The following is a 25,369-nucleotide window of genomic DNA, read 5'->3' on the forward strand; positions in this document are numbered from 1 at the left end:
AGTGTACTGACATACATGGACATCATAGAGATGAGGCACATGTAGTTTCTATCATAGCTGGTCACCAGGGAGATGACCTATAGTGTAGAATCACACGTGTTTATCAAACAAAACATAAATCTCTCCATAAATTAAATGTACCAACAGATTACCTACCATCAGCCGAAGCAGTTGCAATAAGCTTTCCAGTGTAATCAAAACAGCTGTCTAGTATTTCATCATCATGGCCTGTTAATGTTGCCACACATTTTCCATTTGTAGCATCCCACAGCTGCAATTTTTTAAAAAAAGAAGAAGATGACGAAGACTATGACTTCCTATCTAAAGTGCAAAGATGGCCAGAAGTAGTCTTTACGACATGTTTATGGCTGGCTAAATAACTGTGCCAAAATCATGTGTATAACTGTGCCAAAATCATGTGTATAATTTTCACGTTTGTTCATTTTCCCTTGATTCATGACCAGAGACCACAGCCAACCATCTAACAAGGCACACTTTGGACACAGAGAAGACCAAAGACAGACATTTAGAATGGGTAGCGCAAATCTGCCACTACATTAGGAAAAAAATCTCAAAGTGCATGCTTCTCTGATTGGAATGGAAGCATCCTCTTTTCATGCAAAGGGCATCAAATGGTAAAGAGCTTGATCTAAAACTACAATGCTAGAAAATGAAAAGCACAATAAGATTATAATACATTTGGTATATAACCTATATATCTAAAAATAATTCTAGAACATAAGCTCTTAGCAACAGAAACGTAAAGGCAGGGAGGCATTGTGTTGAGACTTCATGAAGTTCACTCTAATCGAAGTTTAATAAAGGAATAGAGGGGCGTTAAACAAAAATAACACGCCTTTTAAAAAAATAAGATCTTGGGTTTCCCTGGTGGTGCAGTGGTTGAGAATCTGCCTGCCAATGCAGGGGACACGGGTTCGAGCCCTGGTCTGGGAAGATCCCACATGCCGCGGAGCAACTGGGCCCGTGAGCCACAACTACTGAGCCTGCGCGTCTGGAGCCTGTGCTCCGCAACGAGAGAGGCCGCGATAGTGAGAGGCCCGCGCACCGCGATGAAGAGTGGCCCCCGCTTGCCGCAACTAGAGAAAGCCCTAGCACAGAAACGAAGACCCAACACGCCATAAATAAAATAAATAAATAAATAAAATTTAAAAAAAAAATAAGATCTTTCAACACATTTAAATCAACTAAAACTATTTTACATTATAATTCCTTCAAACTTGGAGGATCAGAAACTTGAAATTTAAAAATTACCAATTGTTGATAAATTAATATCTTAATTTTATAGCACCTTTAAAATTTGTTAATGTTGCAATGAATACCTGACACAGTATAAAGTACAGACATAAGAATTATAAAGCAAAGATATTTCTTGAGCTCACCATGCAGGTTTTGTCCATAGAGCCAGTTAATATCAGAGAGCAATCCCAGCTGAATAAGGCACTGCTGATCTCAGCACAATGCCCAATTAAGGTATACACCTTCCTACAAAATGGAAATGGTTCAGACTGGTGAAAGATTCCTTAATCAAGAATGTGTACAAAGAATGATCTCAAGCCATTGGTGTAAGAGTCTGAATTTTATTTTTCACAAATAATATCTATGATGACCAATCAAAGATGGCTTAACTGTAGCTCCAAAAAGAGTCAACTAGGCTACTAATTTAATTTCAGCAAAAAATATACTTAAATTTTAAACAACCCAAGATAACAACATTACTTAAGACAACACTTCAGAAAGGCATGGGTAAAAAATAATAAAGGTAATCTGAAATTCTAGAACTATTTTTACACCAGATAGGTGGACCCCTTGGTTGTTCAGAAACTACCCATCAATCGTCTGAGTACCCTTCCTTCTCTCTCATTTCTTGTTGCAACTGTCTCGATCGGTACCCCTGATAATTGGTCCCTCTATCAAAACGCAGACAAGTCCAAGAGTGGAGTTTTCCAACAAAAATAGGCTAATTTAGTTAACTTCTTAGCAACTAGAACCAAAAATAATTAGGAAGGAAATTGAAGCTCTTGGACAAAATTAAATTTGGATCATTAGCCATGATTTTATTTATTCATGATATCCATGCCTACCATAATGACAAGCCATTGAAATTTGATTACATAGTACATGGAATAAATAATAGCTGTGTAACCAGGCTATTGTTAACAGTCTCCTTTTATGTTACTGTTTGGCATTATTTCCTCAGAATTCCGAGGAAGCATATATTTTTGGTGGATCAGAAATATCATTAAAGAATGAATTAATTTGCTTTCAATGTGTCCTATTCCCATGGAATCCAAGGTAAAGTTAATAGATTTAACATTAAGCTGATAAATTACAAAGGCTATCTTCTTAATCTTCTGATGCAGGTTAAAAACAATTCTTAAAAATCAAGAATACCTTCCAGTATCAGCACCCCACACTGTAACTGTATGATCGAAAGACCCCGTGATGATTCTGTTTCCTGAGGTGTTAAAGGACAAAGAGATGATTTCAGCTGAGTGTCCCTGGAAAAAGAGCAGATATCATCATGCATACCTGTAGATGAAACAATTTCTACAAATGTATAACATAATAGTCGAAAAGAAAATGCTAAAAAAGGCAAAGCTCTATAGGGAGAAGAGAGATCAGTGGCTGGCTGGCTAGGGAGAGATTGCAAACAAGCTGAAATACATTTGTGTGCTCAGAATTTTAATGTTCAGCTCCATTTAATTTTAATAAAGGACACGTGTAGAGCAGGACACGCACCTTCCAACGCTCTTAGGCATTTGTCTGAAAGAAGAGGCAGCGAAGAAGCGTGACCCACAGAAGTGATGAGTACGAAGATCAGGAAAAGTAAACTTACATGAGTAAAACGAGGCTCTCTGATTTAAGAAAGAAAACCTCTTGGTGTTAGTTAAAAACACTGATTCTCCTCTCTTTTTCTAGTCCATTTTAACTTTTTCTAGAAGGAGAACTTCTAGAAAAAGTTCTCCTAGAAAATGGGTCCTATTTTTTAAGTCCATTTATAATTTGAAAGAATAAGATAACGTGATTTCCCATCCAATTGTCCCCACTGATAGCCACAGAGCATCACGTTTTTTTGTTTGGTGGTTTTCGCTGAGGCGGGAAGAAGTGGAGGGTAGCAGCCATAGGACGGTTCTGGACGGACGTGTGGTGGCGACAGACAGGGGCCCCTGCCGAGACGCACCACCAGCATCCACTCTGCGGGCAGTGCCCTTTGGCCTTGTCACTTCCTGCCACTTGCCCCTTATACTTCAGACTTTGTAATACCAGAGGCTTCTAAGGCTGGAGGTTAGAAAAGAAGGGAGTTTCTTTAAGAAATCTTCTGGCAGATTCCTCCACTTCTGCCTCTTCCAAAAGGTGCCAGTCTCCATCTCCTTTGCTTTTAGCCAGGTAGGTGACCATAGGTTTTAAGCAATAGTTGGTACGGCTTATAGACTGAAGTTAGTCAAAATAAAAAGCCCATCTGGCTTCCCCAGCATGTCCATTTAAGTCTTTGGGAATAGTTAGCAAACCAGCTGAAATGCTCTTTTACTACAGTCTGAAAACCAATGCTCAAAAACATCTTCTAACTTAGAGTTCATTTTGTAATAAAAATACAAATAAAAACAAACACAAGGGACTTCCCTGGTGGTGCAGTGGTTAAGAATCCACCTGCCAATGCACGGGACACAGGTTTGATCCCTGGTCTGGGAAGATCCCACATGCCACGGAGCAACTAAGCCTGCGAGCCACAACTACTGAGCCCGTATGCCACAACTATTGAAGCCCATGCGCCTAGAGCCCGCGCTCTGCAACAAGAGAAGCCACCTCAATGAGAAGCCCGCGCACCGCAACGAAGAGTAGCACCCGCTTGCCGCAACTAGAGAAAGCCCGCGCGCAGCAACGAAGACCCAACGCAGCCAAAAATAAAAATTAATTAATTAAGTAATTTATTTATTTTGAAAATAAAAACACAAGTAAAAGGCTTACCCAAAGGAATAGCTAATGAAAATGGAAAACTCTTGATGTTATTAACATTAATAACATACTGTGAGAGTGAACACTTCCTCTCCATTCTGAATGTCCCACAGTTTGGCCGTTGTGTCCATACTTCCAGTAGCCACCAATGTGCTTTGAGGATTAAATGATAAACACACCTGAATTACATGAAATGAGAGAGATTTTAGAAAGATAGAGTTTTAAATTGTTAATTCTAATATAGAAAAGCTTGGAGATGTAACTCTCTCAGCAGATTCAGCCTAGTTCTTTGTACAGATATGCAGCAAAGTACCAGATATGAGTAGCCGTTTATCTGCAGGTTGATCCTTAAGCATTCTCCTCTTGAGAAGAGGCTGCTGTTCTCCCACATCACCCAGCTCAGGCTTGGAGAGGACTGGCTCCCCTTAGTCACTTCCAGACCATAGAAGAACAGGAACAAAAGCAAAGCCCATCTCCTCTGAGATTCATGTTATCTGGCTCCCATCTTTTTTTCTTTTCCGGCCACGCCACGGGGCATGTGGGATCTTAGTTCCCCAACCAGGGATCGAACCTGCAGTGGAAGTGTGGAGTCTTAACTGCTGGACCCCCAGGGAAGTCCCTCTGGCTCCCATCTTCCTTGTTGCTGTGTTCATCATCCTATCAATCATGCCCCCTCACTTGCCTAGGACTTTGGCTATTGGCTCACATTCTCAGTTCCGAGTCCCAGGTGGCCTTCGTGTGCGCCATCCATCCAATACCCCCAGACCCACGATCCTGGACTCCTTTTCATAATCACTCCCATGGCAACACCCTGACCTTGATGTCACCTCCTCTAGAAGATTCACTACCAATACACCAGTCTCTAGTTACAATTTCCCAATACTTCCACTTTCTCTCTTCCTTACCAAGCCTCCCCTCCATCCTCCCCATAGGATACCTTCCATTTCATGTAAACCCCTCTCTTTTCTCCTGGTCCATTATCCCCCATTCAAATGACACCTGGAAGCATCACTCCTGCCAGCATCCCCAAAACTCCTAGTCCCTGTCTTTTCACCTGCACCCTTCATATAACTCCTAACAACTTGTATCAATCTGGGATTTTATCCACTCATTTGCCTGCCTTACCCTCAACTGAGGCAGTTGAAGAAAACAGTAGAGCAGATACTAGTGATGCTCATTCATGCCTTCTGCCCTCAGCTGTGGCCTCAGTAGCTTTCCCTATTTTGTCTAACACGCCTCTGATTCAATATATTCTCCCATTCCCCATTTTTGCCTCCAATTCCACCCTCATTCCTCCTCAGCAGATAACTTGGCCTCCTAATACTTCCCTGAAAAAACTTACCTATCAGGTGAGAACTTCCTCCCCTGGCCCTCACTTTCCTTTCCTCCAGTCTCAGATTCAGAGGGATCACTTTGCCATTTTAAGACACTATGTTCCCTGCACACCTAGGAGAGATGAGCCCACCAACTTTTCCTTCCCTCTAGAAGGAGCTAGATCCTTTCCAGTGGCCTGTAAGTATGCTTGAGCTCTTCCCACATGAAAACAAATCCTCCCTTGACTCTACATATCCATTTTTTTTTTTTTTTTTTTTTTTTTTGGCTGTGCTGGGTCTTCGCTTCTGTGCTAGGGCTTTCTCCAGTTGCGGCGAGCAGGGGCCATTCTTCATCGCGGTGCGTGGGCCTCTCACTGTCGCGGCCTCTCTTGTTGCGGGGCACAGGCTCCAGACGCGCAGGCTCAGTAGTTGTGGCTCACGGGCCCAGTTGCTCCGTGGCATGTGGGATCTTCCCAGACCGGGGCTCGAACCCGTGTCCCCTGCATTGGCAGGCAGATTCTCAACCACTGCGCCACCAGGGAAGCCCTACATATCCATTTTTTAACTACCTTTATTTCCCTTTACAACCAAATTCCTTGGAAAAATAGTCTACCATCACTCACTGCCCATCTTCCACTCTTCAACTCTACTGGAACCACTCTAGATAAATGTCCAGTTGAGAGGCTTGGTTGGTCTTGGTCATCTCACTTAACATTCCTGAGGTTCTCGATATTTTCTTCCTTCTTGATAGTGCTTTGATAGCGCTTTTCTTCTCTAACTTCTTGTCTCTTTTATTGTATCTTTAAAAATTTTCTCTTCTCCATCTTCCCAAGATCCCACCAGTTTTCTCCCTATAGTCTACCTTTCCCTTTGGGAAATTTCAGTTGTTCAGTGGTTTCTACTGCCACCCAGATGCCGGTGACTCACACATCCACGTCTTTTACCCAGATCTCACTGCTCGGTTCAGCCCCAAAGAGCCAACTGCCAAATGGATGCCTCTGTTTGGCCATCACACAGGGAGACTTTAACCACTTTGTCTAAGACATGCAAATCACACGAAGAATCCTGCTTCTCTCTTATGTGCAGACTTGGTGAATGGCGTTGCCAGTTGCCTGAGTCTGAAATCAAGGAACCACCCTGAACACTTTGTTTCCTTCACGCTTCATGTCTACTTGGTAACCTAGTCCTGCTCCTTCCACCCCTAACCTCTCTCACATTCTCCTCACCAGCCTCACAACAGGGTTTTGTCACCTTTGCTTGGGTGGCTATAAGATCCCCACTGGCCCATACTTCTGATATTATCCGCCGCCCATTTCTCCTTCACAATGGAAAAAGAATGATCATCCCAAAATGCAAAGCTGACCATGCCCCTTCCCAGCTGAAATGTCTCAACAGTATGGCAATATGTCCAGGATGAAGTCCCAATTCCTTAGCATAGCATTTAAGACCCTTTAGAAATCTACAATAAGGCCTCCCCTGCCTCCCTCACTTCAGTCACACAAAGGCTGGGATGTGGCTTTGCAGGGTTACAGGTGTGCCAGGTACTGACACATTTAGCCCAGACAGCTGGGCAGCACCAGAGATCCCCGCCAGTCACCTCTAACTGTGGGAGCAGCTCTTCCCAGTGTTTGCATCTCCATATGAGCACCTTCTGTGCGGGGAAGGCTGGGAAGCGCCGCTCTGGACGCTCAGAGCCACTTGAGTTCTAAGCACAAACCACGATTACACACCTCCTCTGGGCATTTGCTGCTGCAGCTCCCTCTGCCTGGAACGCACCTGCCACCTCTCTGCAGAGTCTTTCCTGAATACCAGTCCCGGCCACGGAGGCTTGGGCACTCCCTCTGTGCCCTCGCTGAACTCCCCGCCAACTTCTAGCCCACCTACAACACATCTTTACACTTATCCATGGACACCTCTACTCCCTCTACAAAACTGCAGAATCCCTGGGGGACCAAGAACTACATCTGATTCTATTTGGTACCCCACACACATAGGCCAGGGCTTCACACAGTCAATACCTGGTAAATATTCATTGGATTGATGTTGTTGACTATGAAAAATACGAATGTCTTCCTAGGAACTATAAAGAAAACTTTTCAAAATTCCACGGGAGTATGAAAACATGGCCACACTATGAGAATGAAGATTCTGTCTTTCTTATGACCCTGGACAAATTACTTAACCTCTCTATGCCTCAGTATCCTTAACTGTAAAATGGGGAAATATCTACCCCTTACGGTTGTTATGAGGGACGACTAAGCTAATATATGTAAAGGGCTTAGGACAGTGCTTCAGGCATGTTGAGTGCCACTAAAGGGTCAGTTACAATTTCTAACTGCAGTATCCCCAGTGTTTAGCAAAGTACCTTGAACATAGCGTGAGCTCTTGTTGGATGAACATACAATGAATTTGAAGGATGAATATAAACAAATTTTTATTCCGAAAATAAGTAGACTGTTTATTTTTAAAAGCTATCACTTGTTCCATAGGGTGCCAATTATCTCACTAATTGTTATAAGATATAACACAGAATTGGCCAAGGACAAGGGCTTCCCAATAGTGAAAGCTATTTAGAGTATCAAACTATTTATGCAAATTTGAGTTCTAATTATATCCAGAAAACAATCAGCTTAGATATCTTACATGATATAAAAAAGTTATTTTAAAAGCTATTTTAAGAACTTCGTCAACCCTCTTCAAGTCAGTCCTCTAAAGACAAGTCAGTGAAAAAGAAAAAGTCAGGTTGGATATTGTATTCATATACTTATCCCATTCTTTGTCTACTTAGTCAAAGCAGGATATGGGTCTTTGACAGTATCGGCAAGATATTAAGACTAGAGTAGTTTATAAATTATATCAATACCACCATACATGATATATAGAAACTGAAAATATCAGATAGGCTTTAAAATTAATTATAAAGGTATAGCCACTACTTTTACAATGGAATTCTAAAAAGAAATAACAATGATGTGATGTGCCAGTGTAAGTTCATCAATTGTAATATACATACCACCCTGGTAGGGATACTGATAATGGAGCACGCTGTGGAGGGGAAAGGTGAGAAATCTTTGTACTTTTTACTCAATTTTCCTGTCAACCTAAAACTGCTCTAAAAAATAAGTTCTACTGAAAAAAGAGGAAAGTAAAACAAAACCAAAACAAAAAGAATGACAACATAAAAATATAATAAAATAAATATACTCACTATTTCTGCTGTATGACCCCTAAAGGTATGGTAACAGTTTCCGGTTTCTACACTCCATAGTTTACAAGTCTTATCAAAGGACCCAGTGGCAATCTTGTCACTAAGATTTAAAAAGAATATATATGGAATTTGAAAACAAATTCAACCACAGTATTTGATATACTGAATTAAGAGAAGAGATATTAATACATGGATCTCTATCTACTCAGAAGTTTATTTCACTTTTAAAATAATAACCTATCCAGTAAATCAACTATACTCCAATATAGAATAAAAATTTTTTAAAAATAAAATAAGATAACAAGCAATCTTATATCTATTTCAGTGAACTCTATAACAAAATAGAGTTCTAATTTTTGAATAGTATCAGTTTATACGTTCAGCCCAGTGCTATAAACATCAGCAGGAACTTCCTGTCAGAGAACTCCCAAGGGCAGAGAGTCAGCCCTGCAAAAGCTTGAACTCTTTTTTTTTTTTTTTTTTAACATCTTTATTGGAGTATAATTGCTTTACAATGGTGTGTTAGTTTCTGCTTTATAACAAAGTGAATCAGTTATACATATACATATGTCCCCACATCTCTTCCCTCTTGCATCTCCCTCCCTCCCACCCTCCCTATCTCACCCCTCTAGGTGGTCACAAAGCACCGAGCTGATCTCCCTGTGCTATGCGGTTGCTTCCCACTAGCTATCTATTTTACGTTTGGTAGTGTATATATGTCCATGCCACTCTCTCACTTTGTCACATCTTACCCTTCCCCCTCCCCATATCCTCAAGTCCATTCTCTAGTAGGTCTGTGTCTTTATTCCCATCTTGCCACTAGGTTCTCCATGACCTTTTTTTTTTTTTTCCCTTAGATTCCATATATATGTGTTAGCATACTGTATTTGTTTTTCTCTTTCTGACTTACTTCACTCTGTATGACAGACTCTAACTCCATCCACCTCACTACAAATAACTCTATTTCGTTTCTTTTTATGGCTGAGTAATATTCCATTGTATATATGTGCCACATCTTCTTTATCCCTGCATCCGATGATGGATTAATCTCCAAAATTTACGAGCAGCTCATGCAGCTCAATAACAAAAAAAGCTTGAACTCTTGCTCTTCTCTTTACTACTGTGTGAACCTGGGAAGGGTATTTGAACTTTATACATGTTATATGAAACCAGTAATACCTATCCCAAAGCTCCTTTAAGCACTGAAGAAGGTATTTAAAAGGTTTTCAAAGCACATGTCAGGCACTCAATAACTTTTAGTTCTTTGTCTTCCTCTTTTCCTTCCCCAATAGATAGAGGGAGACATGAACAAAAGAATGAATGGATTAATAAGGAATAAGTGAACAAGTGAATGTCTTTTTACCCATAAGGATTGTTGAATGCTATGGCATAAACCACATTCCTGTGACCCTCCAGGGTGTGAAGTTCCTCTCCAGAGGCAGTGTCCCAGAGCTTGCATGTCCGATCATAGCTTCCTGTGATAAAGCTAACACAAGCAATATAAATACCTCACAAGGTGTAACTAGCAATGTGTTAATAAAGACCTCATTGTTTTTGCCTGCAGAATTGTAACCCCATTTACCTTGCTTTTTACAATGGAAGTTGTGAAGGCAGAACAAACAAATTGGGAACAATATCTAACCTTTGACCTGGAAACTTTCCAATTTTATCCCAAACCCAAAAAGGAGTTACTAAATAAAATAAAGAGTAATCCTTCCAATAATCATTCTTACAATATAAATGGTTATATCATTAAATAATGTTAATCATCAGTAACATTTTCTGAAACTCTAATATATCTCAACAAATAACATCATTCGTCCCGTTGGTCAGACCATAAAGTCTTAGCATCACCTCTGATTCCTCTCTTTCCCTCACATCCCACACACAATCTATCAGTAAATTCTATTAGCCCAGTCTCAGAATACATCCCTAGTATGGTCACTTCTCACTAGCTCCATTGTCTCCATCTCTTGCCCACACAAATAAAACCACCTTCTAATAGGGCTTGACTCACACATGTCCCTTACAAATCTATTTCCCTCACCAAAATTGGATTTATTTTGTTTAACCTTCCTCAGATGGCTTCCCAGAGACCTAGAGGAAAATTCAAACTTTGCTCGTGGTCCGCAAGGCCAGCAGTCCTGGCTACCCCTGGGACCTCAACTTCTCCCAAAAGCACACCCTGATCAGCCACATTCCCCTTCCCACTAGTCTCTGAAGAACTGTATTGTTTCTTTCATATATGCTAGTCCTTCTAGCCGTCTGGTTTACCACCATCATCCCTAGGCCCTGGAACATGACTGACATACTTAAGTGTTCAATAAATATTTGTTTAATATTTAACAATCCTTTAACGTGACTATTCTACTATAGGAATCGTCAGTATCAATATATTGACCTCCAATAGCTTAAATTAAGACTATCTTAGTTATTCCTTAAATACTCCATTAGGAAAAATATTTCCCAAGCACAGAAAAAAATGCACAAAATTGAAAAGCCAGTCTTAATGTCAAGTGGTTATGATAAAAGGTGAAAGATTCTGATCTACACCCAACTAAACAGGAAGGCTGACAAGGCAGTATATCTGTGGTTCTCTTCTAGGCATTTTCCTCCTAGCTTCTTGGGGAATGTAAATTGGTATGGTCATTATGGAACACAGTATGATGGTTACCAAAAAAAATTAAAAATAGAACTGCCATATGATCCAGCAATCTCATTTCTGGGTATATATCCAAAGGAAACGAAATCTGGATCTCGTAGTGATACCTGCACTCCTATGTTCACTGCAGCATTGTTCACTATAGCCGAGATACAGAAATAACCTGAATATCTGTCAAAGGATGAAAAGGTGAAGAAAATGTGGTGCATATATATGTTTACAATGAAATATTATTCGGCCATGAGAAAGAAGGACATCCTGCCATTTGCTACTGCATGGATGAAACTGAAGGACATGATGCTAAGTGAAATATGCCAGACACAGAAGGACAAATACCATATGATCTCACTTATATGTGCAATCTAAACAACAACAACAACAAAGTTGAACTCACAGAAGCAGAGAGTAGAACAGTAGTTACCAGGGACTAGGGAGGAGAAATGGGAAGACATTGGTCAAAGGGTACAAAGTTGCAGTTACGTAGAATGAATAAGCCTAGAGATCTAACGTACAGGCATGATGACTACAGTTAATAATACTGTATTGAATGCCGGAAATATGCTGAGAGAATAGAGTTCAGGTACTCTCATCACACACACAAAAGATGGTAACTATGGAGATGAGATGTTAATTAACTTGATTGCAGTTATCATTTCACTATGTATATGTATATCAAATCATCATGTTGTCTTCCTTACATGGATACTTTTATTTTAAACCTTTTACCCCTTGATTATTAAAAATTAGAAATAAAGAATAGAAATAGACACAGACTTACACATAGAAATAAAGAACCAGAGCACAGAGGATTTTAGGGCAGTGAAACTGCTCTGTGTAATCCCACAACAGTGGATATATGTCATTATACATTTGCCAACCTGTAGAATGTACAAAACCAAGAGTCAACCCTAATGTAAACTATGAACTATTCGTGATAATGATGTGTCGCTATCAATATCGGCTACAACTGTAACAGATGCAGGTCTCGGTGGGGGACGCTGATGGCGAGGGAAGCTGTGCGCAGGGGCACAAGGCAGACGCTTTATAGGAAACCTCTGTACCGTCTGCTCAGTTGTGCTGTGAACCTAAAACTGCTCTAAAAAATAAAGCCTAATAAATTGTTTTAAATAAACAGAGAACCTTACCATGAGCCTGATTTATTAAGTGCAACGTTGGTCAATGGCAGTATATGTGCTCTGAGAACCTTCAATGAAAGAAAACACCACTTATTTTAAACTCAAACAAAATTCTTCAGTTCATTCATTTTAACTGCAAACCAATGAAGACACTCAAATGTGTCTTAATTATACATAATAAATGGACAATATCAAATATCTGAACAAATGAGAAAAATACATTGGACCTTCTATTATTAAGACCAATGACACATTTGGTGGCTACAACTAATTACAGAAACATAATAGGATCTGTGCTTTCCATCGATTTACCTTTAGATAGATTATGGCTATAAAATACCAAATAGCACTAATTTATATTTTCTTTCACATATTGCACATGGTTTTGTATATATGCATAAACAGTGTATATAGGAAATAAACTAAATATGTTTCAAATACAGATTTACAATGTATCATTACTTTTTGAATCTTAAAGCTCCTTCAGAGTCAGGATATGTCGTGTTATTTATCTCTCCATCCCTACACTGTCTAGCACATAGTGGACGCTTAATATTTATTGAATGAATAGACTTAAATTGGATCGTCTGCTTATAGACAGAGTGATTGGCTAGGCTGGGACGGTTCCAGTTATGTCTACTGCCAGAGGGTAACTATTAATAGTGTCCTCTTTCACTATCAAAAATGTTCCCTTTGGAGGATAAATTACAAGGTCATGCGTTATAGAGCTCATATTTGAAGTTAAATAGTGCCACCTGCTGGACAAAGAACTATTACAAGAATAACCATCCTCTCGTAAATGGAACGGATGAATACAGAAGATTGCCTGAATATTTTGCATCAGACAAAATAAGCTGAGTATTTAATAACAAGTCTACTTAAGTCATAAAAAATAAAATCAGTGTAATATAAATCAATTCTAGAATAAATCATTAAATTTTGTTAAATAATAAAAAAATAAATAAAAGCTGTTATTGAATAAATGACTACATTTGTTTTAATTTAGTCACCAAAATAATAGAGGAAAATAAGCATATTTTCATTGAATTGAAATTATTATGCAATCCATATCAATAAATAATTTGCTAAAATATAGTTTAGTTCACATGGAAGCAGAAAATTTGAAATACTGATACACCATGAAACATGTCTTAATATTACTCTAACTGGAAAAAAATTTTAATTATTCAATAACTTAGATTATTCTTTAGATTTATCATTATAAAGAAAAGTTAAAGTTACTGGTACAAATCTTTATTGAACCTGTTAAGAAGTAAGTTTCTGAATTTCATTCATTCATTCAACGAACATTTATTAAGACCTAGTCTTAGCAAAAATGTGTGAGGAACTGAGTGAAAGAGAAAACATGATTTGTACTTTACCTCAGATTAATAGAACATCAATTAATTCACTGAAGTTCTACTTAGTATCTTTAAAACAGACATTACCTTAAAAAGATAGAATTTGTGGTTGCTGTACTGTCCGAGTTTATTTTGTAACCTCTGTATTAAAAGTTTGACCTGGTCTGCTCGTGAAGCTGTGATTAGAGGTTCTGCTTTCTGTATCTCTTCTACTAAGGCATTGACATCTGTACTGAAATTCACCAAGAACAAAAAAGTTATTTTTGTCTATGTCAAAAATTGCATATACATTTATTACATAAAGGATTATATAGCTTTATGAAGCATAAGATTTATAAAATGTCAACAACACCATCATTTTTACCAAGAGATTTCTGGGGGAAAAAAAATCACAGAAATCACTGAAGAGCGTTGTGTCACAGATGAAAGCTGCTTGGGTTCTCTCCAATGCCTTTCCATTAACTGAGACTTCTCCTGAGGAAGGTGTACAAAGATTCTCATTTGCTTACCTAAGAAGGCCAAGTGCATACTGCTTCTGAACAAGAGCTCTTTTTATTTATTTTTTTCCTGTGTCTTTTTTCTTTTAAATGAACATATATTAAATGTGCCCACTCCTACTATTCTTTGCACCTTACATATGTTCTGTCATTTAATCCTATAACAACCCTCTAATTTAACACGTTTTCACAACTATTTTAGTGATGAAGAAACTGAGGCTTAGAAAGGTTAGATTTGCAATATTTTTAGGGAAAGAGAAAGTACCTAACCAAAAACAAACATTCAAAGAATTATTATTATTATTATTATTAGATTTCTTATGGGCTATAACATTATTTCCCTGAAAGAGAACTGGTGTGAAAAGATTCAAGTTTTCCCCAGTATTCAAATAATCTACAGCAATTATGGTACATTTTGCTAGTCCAGAATAATATTAATTCAAGACAAATATTAATGTCTGTATACCACAAAACAGCCAGAATAGGGTCATTTTGCAAAACATGTCACAAATGCGTATCGAGAAAGGATTCAGGGCCCAGCTGCTGTGAAGGAGGTGAAGTTGGCTGACGGCCTCCAGCTGCATCTTCTTCAGGATCCATGTTAGTGTTTGGGCCCACGGCTTGCTCTTATCCACAGCCCTCGGCCGCTGGCTAGGCAAGGGGGACGCGCAAGAGCCTGGCCGTTTCTGCCCCGTTGGGGGGGGTCCTCAAACCCGCAAGCTTTGCTCCGAGCTTCCCCCATGGGCTGGAGAGACTCTTGTCAAATCTGCATCATCATCAAGGTTGATGTCTCCTCCTGCCCAAACGTGCCTCATCCTCTGATGTGTCCCAGGTGTCACTTCCCAGTAACCTTGTACCCACCCACTTCTGTTTCAGCATCTGCTTCCCAGAAATGTGAAATCTGATAAGCATCCTCTTCCTGTTCATAAATAAACATATGCTGAGCTCCAGTTTTGTGCAAGGCACTGAGCTAGGAGACCATTCATTCAACTAACATTTATTACCTACCATAGGTTGAGTCCTGGGAGTGTCAGAGATATGGTCCCAGGTCTCAAGAAACACAGTCTTTCGGAATAAGAGTGAATATTTGGAATGGAAATGAATCAGAGATGTTTCACAATGATGACTTTGAAAAACTCAGTTGTCAAAATAGTTATACTTTCATAAGAATTAAAAAGATAATAATGCCTCTTGGAAAGGTTTCCAACAAATGTTATGAATCAAAACAGATTTCCAAACTAAAAGGTTTATTTTTTTTCTTTTTAAATAAGGTTGGTTTGGGAAGAAGAAGAAGAAAGATTGATGATCCTTTTTCCACTTCCTCCTCATTCAGCAAGACATTCAAATAAAATTCAACAAAACAAACAGGAAATAATATACCCCGGAACAATTTTATTAGTAATGCATTGTCTGTGGCTTATGCAGCTCACCCACACACCATCCTATGTCAGGGTCTCCCAATCACAATTTTGGATATGAAATACATATTGCATTATATAGCTAGCTTACCTGGTATGGAGATCGAGCAGATCTATGGATTTGGTCTTTAATTGTCCACTTTTCTCATATTCCAACATAATTCCTAAGAAATAAACAAATATTAAGTTATAAAACACTTATGATCACAGCCTATGCCAAAAGTTAACCTACTTTGACAAAATTTTTTCATTTTTGTTTTTTCCATTTTTGAAATTTTTCTACATAAAACATATGCAGTGATGTCTGATTTCAAAACCAGTTGGTGTAGACCCACTTTTCCTTGGTCTGTCCTCGAAATACACTTGAAATCATTCAGCAGACAATGCTAAAATAATTGAAAGTTGGATAGAAGAAGGTGGATGGATAGGGACCTCAGGATTTGGGAATGACAACATGGTGAGTCCTCTGGGTTTTCTTTTCATTTCACATGTATCCCAACAGTGGCGACCAGAAGGACTTGCAGCCTGGAACCACCGAAGAGCACAGACAACGAAAAATCGAAAAACCACAAAAAATCTTGCTTTCTGTGGCCAACGGACAAGGAAAAGAGAAGTCAAACAAAGTACTAACGAGGAGCCCTAAACTGCTCCACCACGGGGGCCCCTGCAGGCAGGCCCACCCACCAGTGGAAGCCCTGGGCTGTTCCAGCCCCCACTGCAAAGCTGGGCCCCAGTGCAGTCTCATCTGCCTGCAACAGCTGGAGCAGCAAAGCCGCAGACCTTCACAATCCCTGCTCCTTAGCTGGTGTCTGAGGGGGCCATCTGATCTGCCTAAAGCAGCATCAGCGAAGTCCCAGGACCTCCCAGACCCCGTTCCACAACAAGGTACCAAAGCAGCGTCTCCCTGCCTTTCAACCAGTGGCACAACCAGGCCCAGGGGCTTGTCCTCCACCCCCAGAAGGTCACACAGTGAGAACAGGCGCACTGGGGACATACCTTCTGCCCCTGCAGGTGGCACCAGAGAAAACTGAGCAGGAGTCTTGCTAAGACAAAGCAAAGCAGGAGTCTTACACCAGAAAAACAAATTAGACCACAATAACATGGCAAAGGCTCAGAAAACTAAAGTATCACTGTAATTAAAGCCCACAAAAGCAGACCAGGGCTTCCCTGGTGGCGCAGTGGTTGAGAGTCTGCCTGCCAGTGCAGGGGACACGGGTTCGAGCCCTGGTCTGGGAGGATCCCACATGCCGCGGAGCGGCTGGGCCCGTGAGCCACAACTACTGAGCCTGCACGTCTGGAGCCTGTGCTCCGCAACAAGAGAGGCCGCGATAGTGAGAGGCCCGCACACCACGATGAAGAGTGGCCCCTGCTTGCCGCAACTAGAGAGAGCCCTCGCACAGAAACGGAGACCCAACACAGCCATAAATAAATAAAATAAATAATAAAAATGAAGAATTTCTTTAAAAAAAAAAAAAAAAAAAAAGCAGACCAGAACCTACGCTAAACATGGTGACGGCATGCCAAAGTAGATGTAGGTGGGATCAAGAGTCTCCAGGATACAATAAAAAGTCACTCATCACGATAAGAACCAGAGAAAGACAATCAATAAATGCCAATATGGAGATGAATCAGATACTGGAACTAATGACGAGGATTTTAAAGGAGGTATCATAAAAATGCTTCAGGGACTTCCCTGGCTTTCCAGTGGTTAAGACACCACACTTCCAATGCAGCGGGCGCGGGTTCAATCCCTGGTCAGGGAACTAAGATCCCACACGCCTTGCGGTGCGGCCAGAAAAAAAAAAAAAAAAAAAAAGAGCTTCAGCAGTCGTTTACAGATTCACTTGAAACAAGTAAATGAAAAATCTCAGAAAATAAATAGAAGTTATTGAAGTAAATCAAATGGGAATTATGGTATCATGAAAAATACAATAACCAAAATGAAAAATGTGCTGAATAGGCTCAATAGTAGAGCAGAGATGACAAAGCAGAGAATCAGTGAACTTGAAGACTAATCAACAGAATATTCAAACTGAACAACAGAGAGATAATAGGCTGAAAAAAATTTGAACAGAGCCTCTATCATACCACCTCTATGGATATGGATCAGTGGAACTGAAAAGTTTTGGCCTCAGGACCAATTTACATGTTTTTAATTATTGGGAATTTTGGGTTTTCTAATACTTTCCACATTAAAATTGAAAATTTAAAAAAAATATTAAATTGTTGTAGGGCTTCCCTGGTGGCGCAGTGGTTGAGAATCTGCCTGTCAATGCAGGGGACACGGGTTCGAGCCCTGGTCTGGGAAGATCCCACATGCCGCGGAGCAACTGGGCCCGTGAGCCACAATTACTGAGCCTGCGCGTCTGGAGCCTGTGCTCCACAACAAGAGAGGCCGCGATAGTGAGAGGCCCGCGCACCGCGATGAAGAGTGGCCCCCACTTGCTGCAACTGGAGAAAGCCCTCGCACAGAAACGAAGACCCAACACAGCCAAAAATAAATAAATTAATTTTAAAAAATTGTTGTAAAATAGCAATAATAAATTCATAGGATGTTAATATAAATAGCATATTTTATAGAAATAACTATATTTATTCCCCTCACCCAAAAAATGTAAGAAAAATAGCATTGTTTTACACTTTTGCAGATCTCTTTAATATCTAGCTTAACTAAAGACGGCTGGATTCTCATCTCTGCTTCTGCATTTAAGCTGTTGTTTTAGATATACTATAAGAAAGGTTGTTTTAGATATAATATATAAGGTTGTTTTAGATATAATATAAGAAAAAATCTGGGTCATACACAGATATGTAGTTGGAAAATGGAGGAATATTTTAATCAGTTTTTTGTGTAATTTTGGATATTCTTCTTTGATACTACTTTAAGACTCAACAAATGGTAGTTTTATAAAGATTGGTTGCAATTCCGAGTCTGAAACCACATCAGTGAACTCTTCAGACCCGGTTACATTAAAACCCATTGGTCTATCTCACACTTTCAATTTCTTTTACCACGTGTGATTTACAACATCATGCACCAGATATTTGAAAAATGTTAGTTTACTGAGTTCTAAATGTGGGCATATTTCATCATACAATATCCAAAAAATCATATTTGTTAATACCACTACCAATATCTATCATCAGAAAACTCTTTTACTGTTGGTAAGCTGTCAAGCTTATGATGTTAGATACAAATTTCCTGAAGTTCTAATTCTTGCTCTGAAAGCTCAGATTTTATCACTGGCAAGACATATTGACAGTTCTGCTTGAAAATTTCAGACTCACTTTGTTCATTTTCAAGAAAACGTCTGCCATATATCCAAGTCTGAAAACCATGTTTATTTCTGTCTTTCATGTAAAAACGTGTTCCATGAAAAAAATGGCTAGTTCATCTTTCAGCTCAAACACATGCACAAGCACATTCTTCAAGATAAGGATCGTACATCACTTTGCAGCAGAAGCACCTTAGGAGAACTTTCTACTTCATCATCCAGAAAACACGTACCCACGTGTCAGTATTTCACTACGTTAATAAGTGTTATTGCTTCACCAAGGACATTCTTAAGTAAAATGGAGGGCTTTTTGGTGTTTGTTTGTTTGTCTGTTTTTCCTACTGCAAGTGTGTCAGTGAGGAATACAATGGCCATTGTTATTTGGTGCCACTGCTTGATTTGTACTCAGGCACCAGCAGTTTCACCTTCCATTGCTTTTGCACCACTAGGGCAAATATCTACACCGTGAAAAAAAGAAAATGATATCTTAGTGTTATTGCAAAAAGAGATTTGACACTGAGGCCCCCAGTGAAAGGATTTGAGGGCCCCAAGAGTCCCCTTACACTTTGAGAATCACTGCAACAGACTATAATTTGATATAACAGATATGATTCCAGCAGCATTTCGGATCAGGAGAGAACAGGAAACTCTGTCAAAACACTGTATTTACTTTTCAAAAGCATTGAAACATTGAGACAGAATATGCAGAGTTGAAAAGGCAGGTATTATATTTGGCATCAAACAGATCCAAGTTGGAGTTCCAGCCCAATTCCTCACTCATTTCATGATACTAGTAAAGTAATCTCTTTATATCTCAGTTTTCTCATCTGTAGATAATACCTTCAGTTTGTTGGTTAAGATTAAATAACTTGTATATAAAGCACCTGACATACATAAAGTCTTACTGAACAGTGCTCATTATTTAGCTATTAATCAAATGCTACCTTTTGACCTATTCTTGTATGTCAGGGTCACCTTGTATTGCTTAAATTGCATTATGCCTTCTCTCTCCAGTGAGATTGTAACATACTTGAGAGAAGAAAACATGTTTCTTTATACTCCCAGGAGGATCTTCCTCAGAACCAGGCGTTGTGTAATCAAGTGTAACCTTTTAAGACAGAAAAAGCATTCTAAATGCTTTTAATGACTCAAAAAACTGCTAGAATGCCATGGCACAGCAAGCAAACAACTGTAGTTGAGAGGCTAGTATGGCATAGTTTTGTTTTTTCCCCAAAAAGTAATTCATTTACATCAAAGACTTGAAACCAAGCTCTAGTCTGAGAAGCAAACTTCCAAAAAAGCGGGGGAAGGCTTGATGGAGAGCCAACCACTGCAAATACTGGTCTTATTTCCAAAGAGTGAAAATCGGCTTCTTGTGCCACATTAAGCTTTTTAGCAAAATATGGATATTATAACATTGTTAAAATATTTTTTTATTTTATATGCCATACGTTCTAGAAAGGATTTAAGGGGGCTGAAAAGATAAATAGAATACAAAAAGCTAAGACTGGAAGTAGATAAGAAATAGATACATTAACAAGCGAAGATGCAAGTAAAGGAAAGAGCACATTTATAATTACATTGAGCACTTAAATATAAAATTAGCAAGAAATGTGTAAGACCTAGATGCACTATTGGATGTAGGAGAAAATTATGGTAAGTGGAAAGACACATTTCTGGATGAGAAAACTCAATATTGTGAAGACATCAAATTAATCTATGGAGTTAAAGTAATTATAATAATTTTCTTCTTGGGAATTTGAAAATTTACCAAATATTATAACAAACTAAAAACAATAAAGTGTGGCTCTGATACAAAATTAAATCAACATAATAGAATCACCTATCTATGGAAATTTTAAATAAAGTGAAGGTAATATTTCCAATTAGAGGGGAAAGAATGGATTATTATTTAATAAATAACGATGTAATAAGTTGGATTTGGGGAATATTCATAAAATTGGAATTAATCCACACAGTGTACAAAAATATATTCTAGGTTGATTACACATTTTAATATTTAAAATAAAATATAAATATTTTATATTATATTTTCTGAATAATAGAAAATATATCTTAGTGTCTGTGATCCACATTTTAAGCATGATATGAAACTCCACAGCTAAAAAAAGGAAAAATTTGATAAATTTGTCTGAAATAAATTTTTTCTACACAGTGAAAGATACCACAAATTTAAAGGCAAATGATAATCAGCAAAAAAGAATCAACTATAAATACAAAGCTTAAAGAACTTAATATTTAAAAACTCTAAAAATTATTTTAAAGACTGAAAACTGAACAAAAGGCATGAATAGTCAACTTTCAAAGACAAGGATCAATAAACAGATGAAAATAAAATGTTCCGAATGTCATTAATAAGAACTACAAAATAAAATAACAGGTATGATTTTTACCCATCAGATTAGCAAAGATTACAAAGACTGATAGTACTCAGTATTAGCAAGGTTGAGCAAACATGCATTCTCAAATACTATCGGTGGATATGTGGTGGGGCATCCTTTCAAGGGGCAATCACACCTTCAGTGGGTTGAGGGTGATCTTAGGATCCTTTGATGTATTTTTCAAACTTTGGTTACAAGTAAATGTTACTTTTATAATAAAAAAAGTATGAGAAAAAAAGAACATGGAGAAAAAGGAAGAAAAATGATAGGAATCAACATTATCAGAATATAAACTCTTGAAAATCAAGACCCCCATAAGGTTATTTGAAAACTCAAGTACTTTCAAGTACTTTTTCAGTACTTTGAAACATACAAAGTGTCTATCAATTCGAGGTATTGTTATCATCAACCACTGTTTCTTTCCTGTTCTGGAATTTTAAGTTTTTTGAATTTTATATAAGAATGCTCATGCACTATGTATTACTGAGGAAAGTATACATTCAATAAAGAGTTGAGTAAATAAATAATATAAATAGGAAGTAATGTAATCATAATCCATAACTCAGAGAAAGGTTGGAAAGAACTAGGACTTGACAGCCCTCACAGCATAATCTAATTCCTAAATAGATGCATTTTAAAAGTCTAGCAAACAACTGTTCACAACAGCTAAAACACGGACACAACCTAAATGTCCATTGACAGATGAATGGATAAAGAAGATGTGGTACATATACATGATGGAATACTACTCTACCATAAAGAAAGTATGAAATAATGCCATTTGCAGCAACGTGGATGCACCTAGAGATTATCATACTAAGTGAAGTTAAGTCAGAAAGAGAAAGACAAGTACATCACTTATATGTGGAATCTAAAATATGGCACAAATGAACTTATCCACAAAACAGAAACAGACTCATAGACATAGAGAACAGACTTGTGGTTGCCAGTGGGGAGGGGGGGAGGGAGAGGGATGGACTGGGAGTTTGGGGTTGGTAGATGCAAACTATTACATTTAGAATGGATAGGGAGGAGGAGAGAAGATGGCGGAAGAGTAAGACGCGGAGATCACCTTCCTTCCCACAGATACAGTAGAAATACATCTACACGTGGAACTGCTCCTACAGAACACCCACTGAACGCTGGCAGAAAACGTCCGACCTCCAAAAAGGCAAGAAACTCCCCCCGTACTTGGGTAGGGCAAAAGAAAAAAAGAAATAACAGAGACAAAAGAATACGGACGGCACCTGCACCAGTGGGAGGGAGCTGTGAAGGAGGAAAGATTTCCACGCACTAGGAAGCCCCTTCGCGGGCAGAGACTGCGGGTGGCGGAGGGGGAAGCTTCGGAGCCACGGAGGAGAGCGCAGCCACAGAGGTGCGGAGGGCAAAGCGGAGAGGTTCCCGCACAGAGGAGCGGTGCCGACCAGCACTCACCAGCCCGAGAGGCTTGTCTGCTCCCCCGCAGGGGCGGGCGGGGCTGGGAGCTGAGGCTCGGGCTGCGGTTGGATCGCAGGGAGAGGACTGGGGCTGGCGGCGTGAACACAGCCTGAAAGGGTTAGCACGCCACAGCTGGCTGGGAGGGAGACCGGGAAAAAGTCTGCAGCTGCCGAAGAGGCAAGAGACTTTTTCTTGCCTCTTTGTTTCCTGGTGCGCGAGGAGAGGGGATTCAGAGCGCCGCCTAAACGAACTCCAGAGACGGGCGCGAGCAGCGGCGATCAGCGCGGACCCCAGAGACGGGCGTGAGACGCTGGGGCTGCTGCTGCCGCCTCCAAAAAGCCTGTGTGCGAGCACAGGTCACTCTCCACACCGCCCCTCCCGGGAGCCCGTGCAGCCCGCCACTGCCAGGGTCCCGTGATCCGGGCACAACTTCCCCGGGAGAACACACCGCGCACCTCAGGCTGCTGCAACGTCACACCGGCCTCGGCCGCCGCAGGCTCGCCCCGCCTCCTCCGTACCCCTCCCTCCCCCCGGCCTGAGTGAGCCACAGCCCCCGAAGCAGCTGCTCCTTTAACCCTGTCCTGTCTGGGCGGGGAACATACGCCCTCAGGCGACCTACACGTAGAGGCGGGTCCAAATCCAAAGCTGATCCCCAGGAGCTGTGCGAACAGGGAAGAGAAGGGGAAATCTCTCCCAGAAGCCTCAGAAGCAGCGGATTAAAACTCCACAAACAACTTGATGTGCCTGCATCTGTTGAATACCTGAATAGACAACGAATCATCCCAAATTCAGGAGGTGGACTTTGGGAGCAAGATATATTAATTTTTCCCCTTTTCCTTCTTTTTGTGAGTGTATATGTATATGCTTCTGGGTGAGATTTTGTCTGTATAGCTTTGCTTTACAATAGCTTTATTTTACTTCACTATATTATAGCCTCTTTCTTTCTTTCTTTCTATTTTTTCTCCCTTTTACTCTGAGCCGTGTGGACGAAAGGCTCTTGGTGCTCCAGCCAGGCATCAGGGCCGTGCCTCTGAGGTGGGAGAGCCAACTTCAGGACACTGGTCCACAAGAGACCTCCCAGCTCCACGTAATACCAAACGGCAAATATCTCTCAGAGATCTCCATCTCAACATCAAGACCCAGCTTCACTCAACGACCAGCAAGCTACAGTGCTGGACACCCTATGCCAAACAACTAGCAAGATAGGAACACAGCCCCATCCATTAGCAGAGAGGCTGCCTAAAATCATAATAAGGCCACAGACACCCCAAAATACACCACCAGACGTGGACGTGCCCACCAGAAAGACAAGATCCAGCCTCATCCACCAGAGCTCAGGCACTAGTTCCCTCCACCAGGAAGCCTACAGAACCCACTGAACCAACCTTAGCCACTGGGGACAGATACCAAAAACAACGGGAACTACAAACCTGCAGCCTGTGAAAAGGAGACCCCAAACACAGTAAGATAAGCAAAATGAGACGACAGAAAAACACACAGCAGATGAAGGAGCAGGGTCAAAACACACCAGACCTAACAAAGGAAGAGGAAATAGGTAGTCTACCTGAAAAAGAATTCAGAATAATGATAGTAAGGATGATCCAAAATCTTGGAAATAGAATAGACAAAATGCAAGAAACATTTAACAAGGACGTAGAAGAACTAAAGAGGAACCAAGCAATGATGAAAAACACAATAAATGAAATTAAAAATACTCTAGATGGGATCAATAGCAGAATAACTGAGGCAGAAGAAAGGATAAGTGACCTGGAAGATAAAATGGTGGAAATAACTACTGCAGAGCAGGATAAAGAAAAAAGAATGAAAACAACTGAGGACACTCTCAGAGACCTCTGGGACAACATTAAACGCACCAACATTCGAATTATAGGGGTCCCAGAAGAAGAAGAGATAAAGAAAGGGACTGAGAAAATATTTGAAGAGATTATAGTTGAAAACTTCCTTAATATGGGAAAGGAAATAGTTAATCAAGTCCTGGAAGCACAGAGAGTCCCATACAGGATAAACCCAAGGAGAAACACGCCAAGACACATATTAATCAAACTGTCAAAAATTAAATATAAGGAAAACATATTAAAGGCAGCAAGGGAAAAACAACAAATAACACACAAGGGAATCCCCATAAGGTTAACATCTGATCTTTCAGCAGAAACTCTGCAAGCCAGAAGGGAGTGGCAGGATATACTTAAAGTGATGAAGGAGAAAAACCTACAACCAAGATTACTCTACCCAGCAAGGATCTCATTCAGATTCGATGGAGAAATTAAAACCTTTACAGACAAGCAAAAGCTGAGAGAGTTCAGCACCACCAAACCAGCTTTACAACAAATGCTAAAGGAACTTCTCTAGGCAAGAAACACAAGAGAAGGAAAACACCTACAATAACAAACCCAAAACATTTAAGAAAATGGGAATAGGAACATACATATCGATAATTACCTTGAATGTAAATGGATTAAATGCTCCCACCAAAAGACACAGGCTGGCTGAATGGATACAAAAACAAGACCCATATATATGCTGTCTACAAGAGACCCACTTCAGACCTAGGGACACATACAGACTGAAAGTGAGGGGATGGAAAAAGATATTCCATGCAAATGGAAATCAAAAGAAAGCTGGAGTAGCAATTCTCATATCAGACAAAATAGACTTTAAAATAAA

General features: G+C 39.9%; 1 protein-coding gene across 3 annotated transcripts in view; it reads right to left on the reverse strand.

Moving 5' to 3' along the window:
- Positions 1-25,369, reverse strand: part of DAW1 (dynein assembly factor with WD repeats 1) — a 78,594-nt gene that overhangs the window by 15,181 nt on the left and 38,044 nt on the right. For all 3 annotated transcript variants that reach the window (XM_082396260.1, XM_082396259.1, XM_082396258.1), the window contains exons 2-10: positions 15,662-15,734; positions 13,743-13,887; positions 12,304-12,362; positions 9,860-9,982; positions 8,497-8,596; positions 4,047-4,154; positions 2,413-2,519; positions 1,401-1,503; positions 157-271 (exon numbers count right to left, since the gene is read on the reverse strand). In XM_082396260.1, the coding sequence (XP_082252386.1) occupies positions 157-271; positions 1,401-1,503; positions 2,413-2,519; positions 4,047-4,154; positions 8,497-8,596; positions 9,860-9,982; positions 12,304-12,362; positions 13,743-13,887; positions 15,662-15,729 (928 nt within the window). In that variant the 5' untranslated portion in view covers positions 15,730-15,734. The remainder of the gene's footprint in view (positions 1-156; positions 272-1,400; positions 1,504-2,412; positions 2,520-4,046; positions 4,155-8,496; positions 8,597-9,859; positions 9,983-12,303; positions 12,363-13,742; positions 13,888-15,661; positions 15,735-25,369) is intronic.

The sequence above is a fragment of the Balaenoptera borealis genome (genome assembly GCF_965194805.1).
Source record: "Balaenoptera borealis genome assembly, chromosome: 6".
Classification (NCBI taxonomy): Eukaryota; Metazoa; Chordata; class Mammalia; order Artiodactyla; family Balaenopteridae; genus Balaenoptera; species Balaenoptera borealis.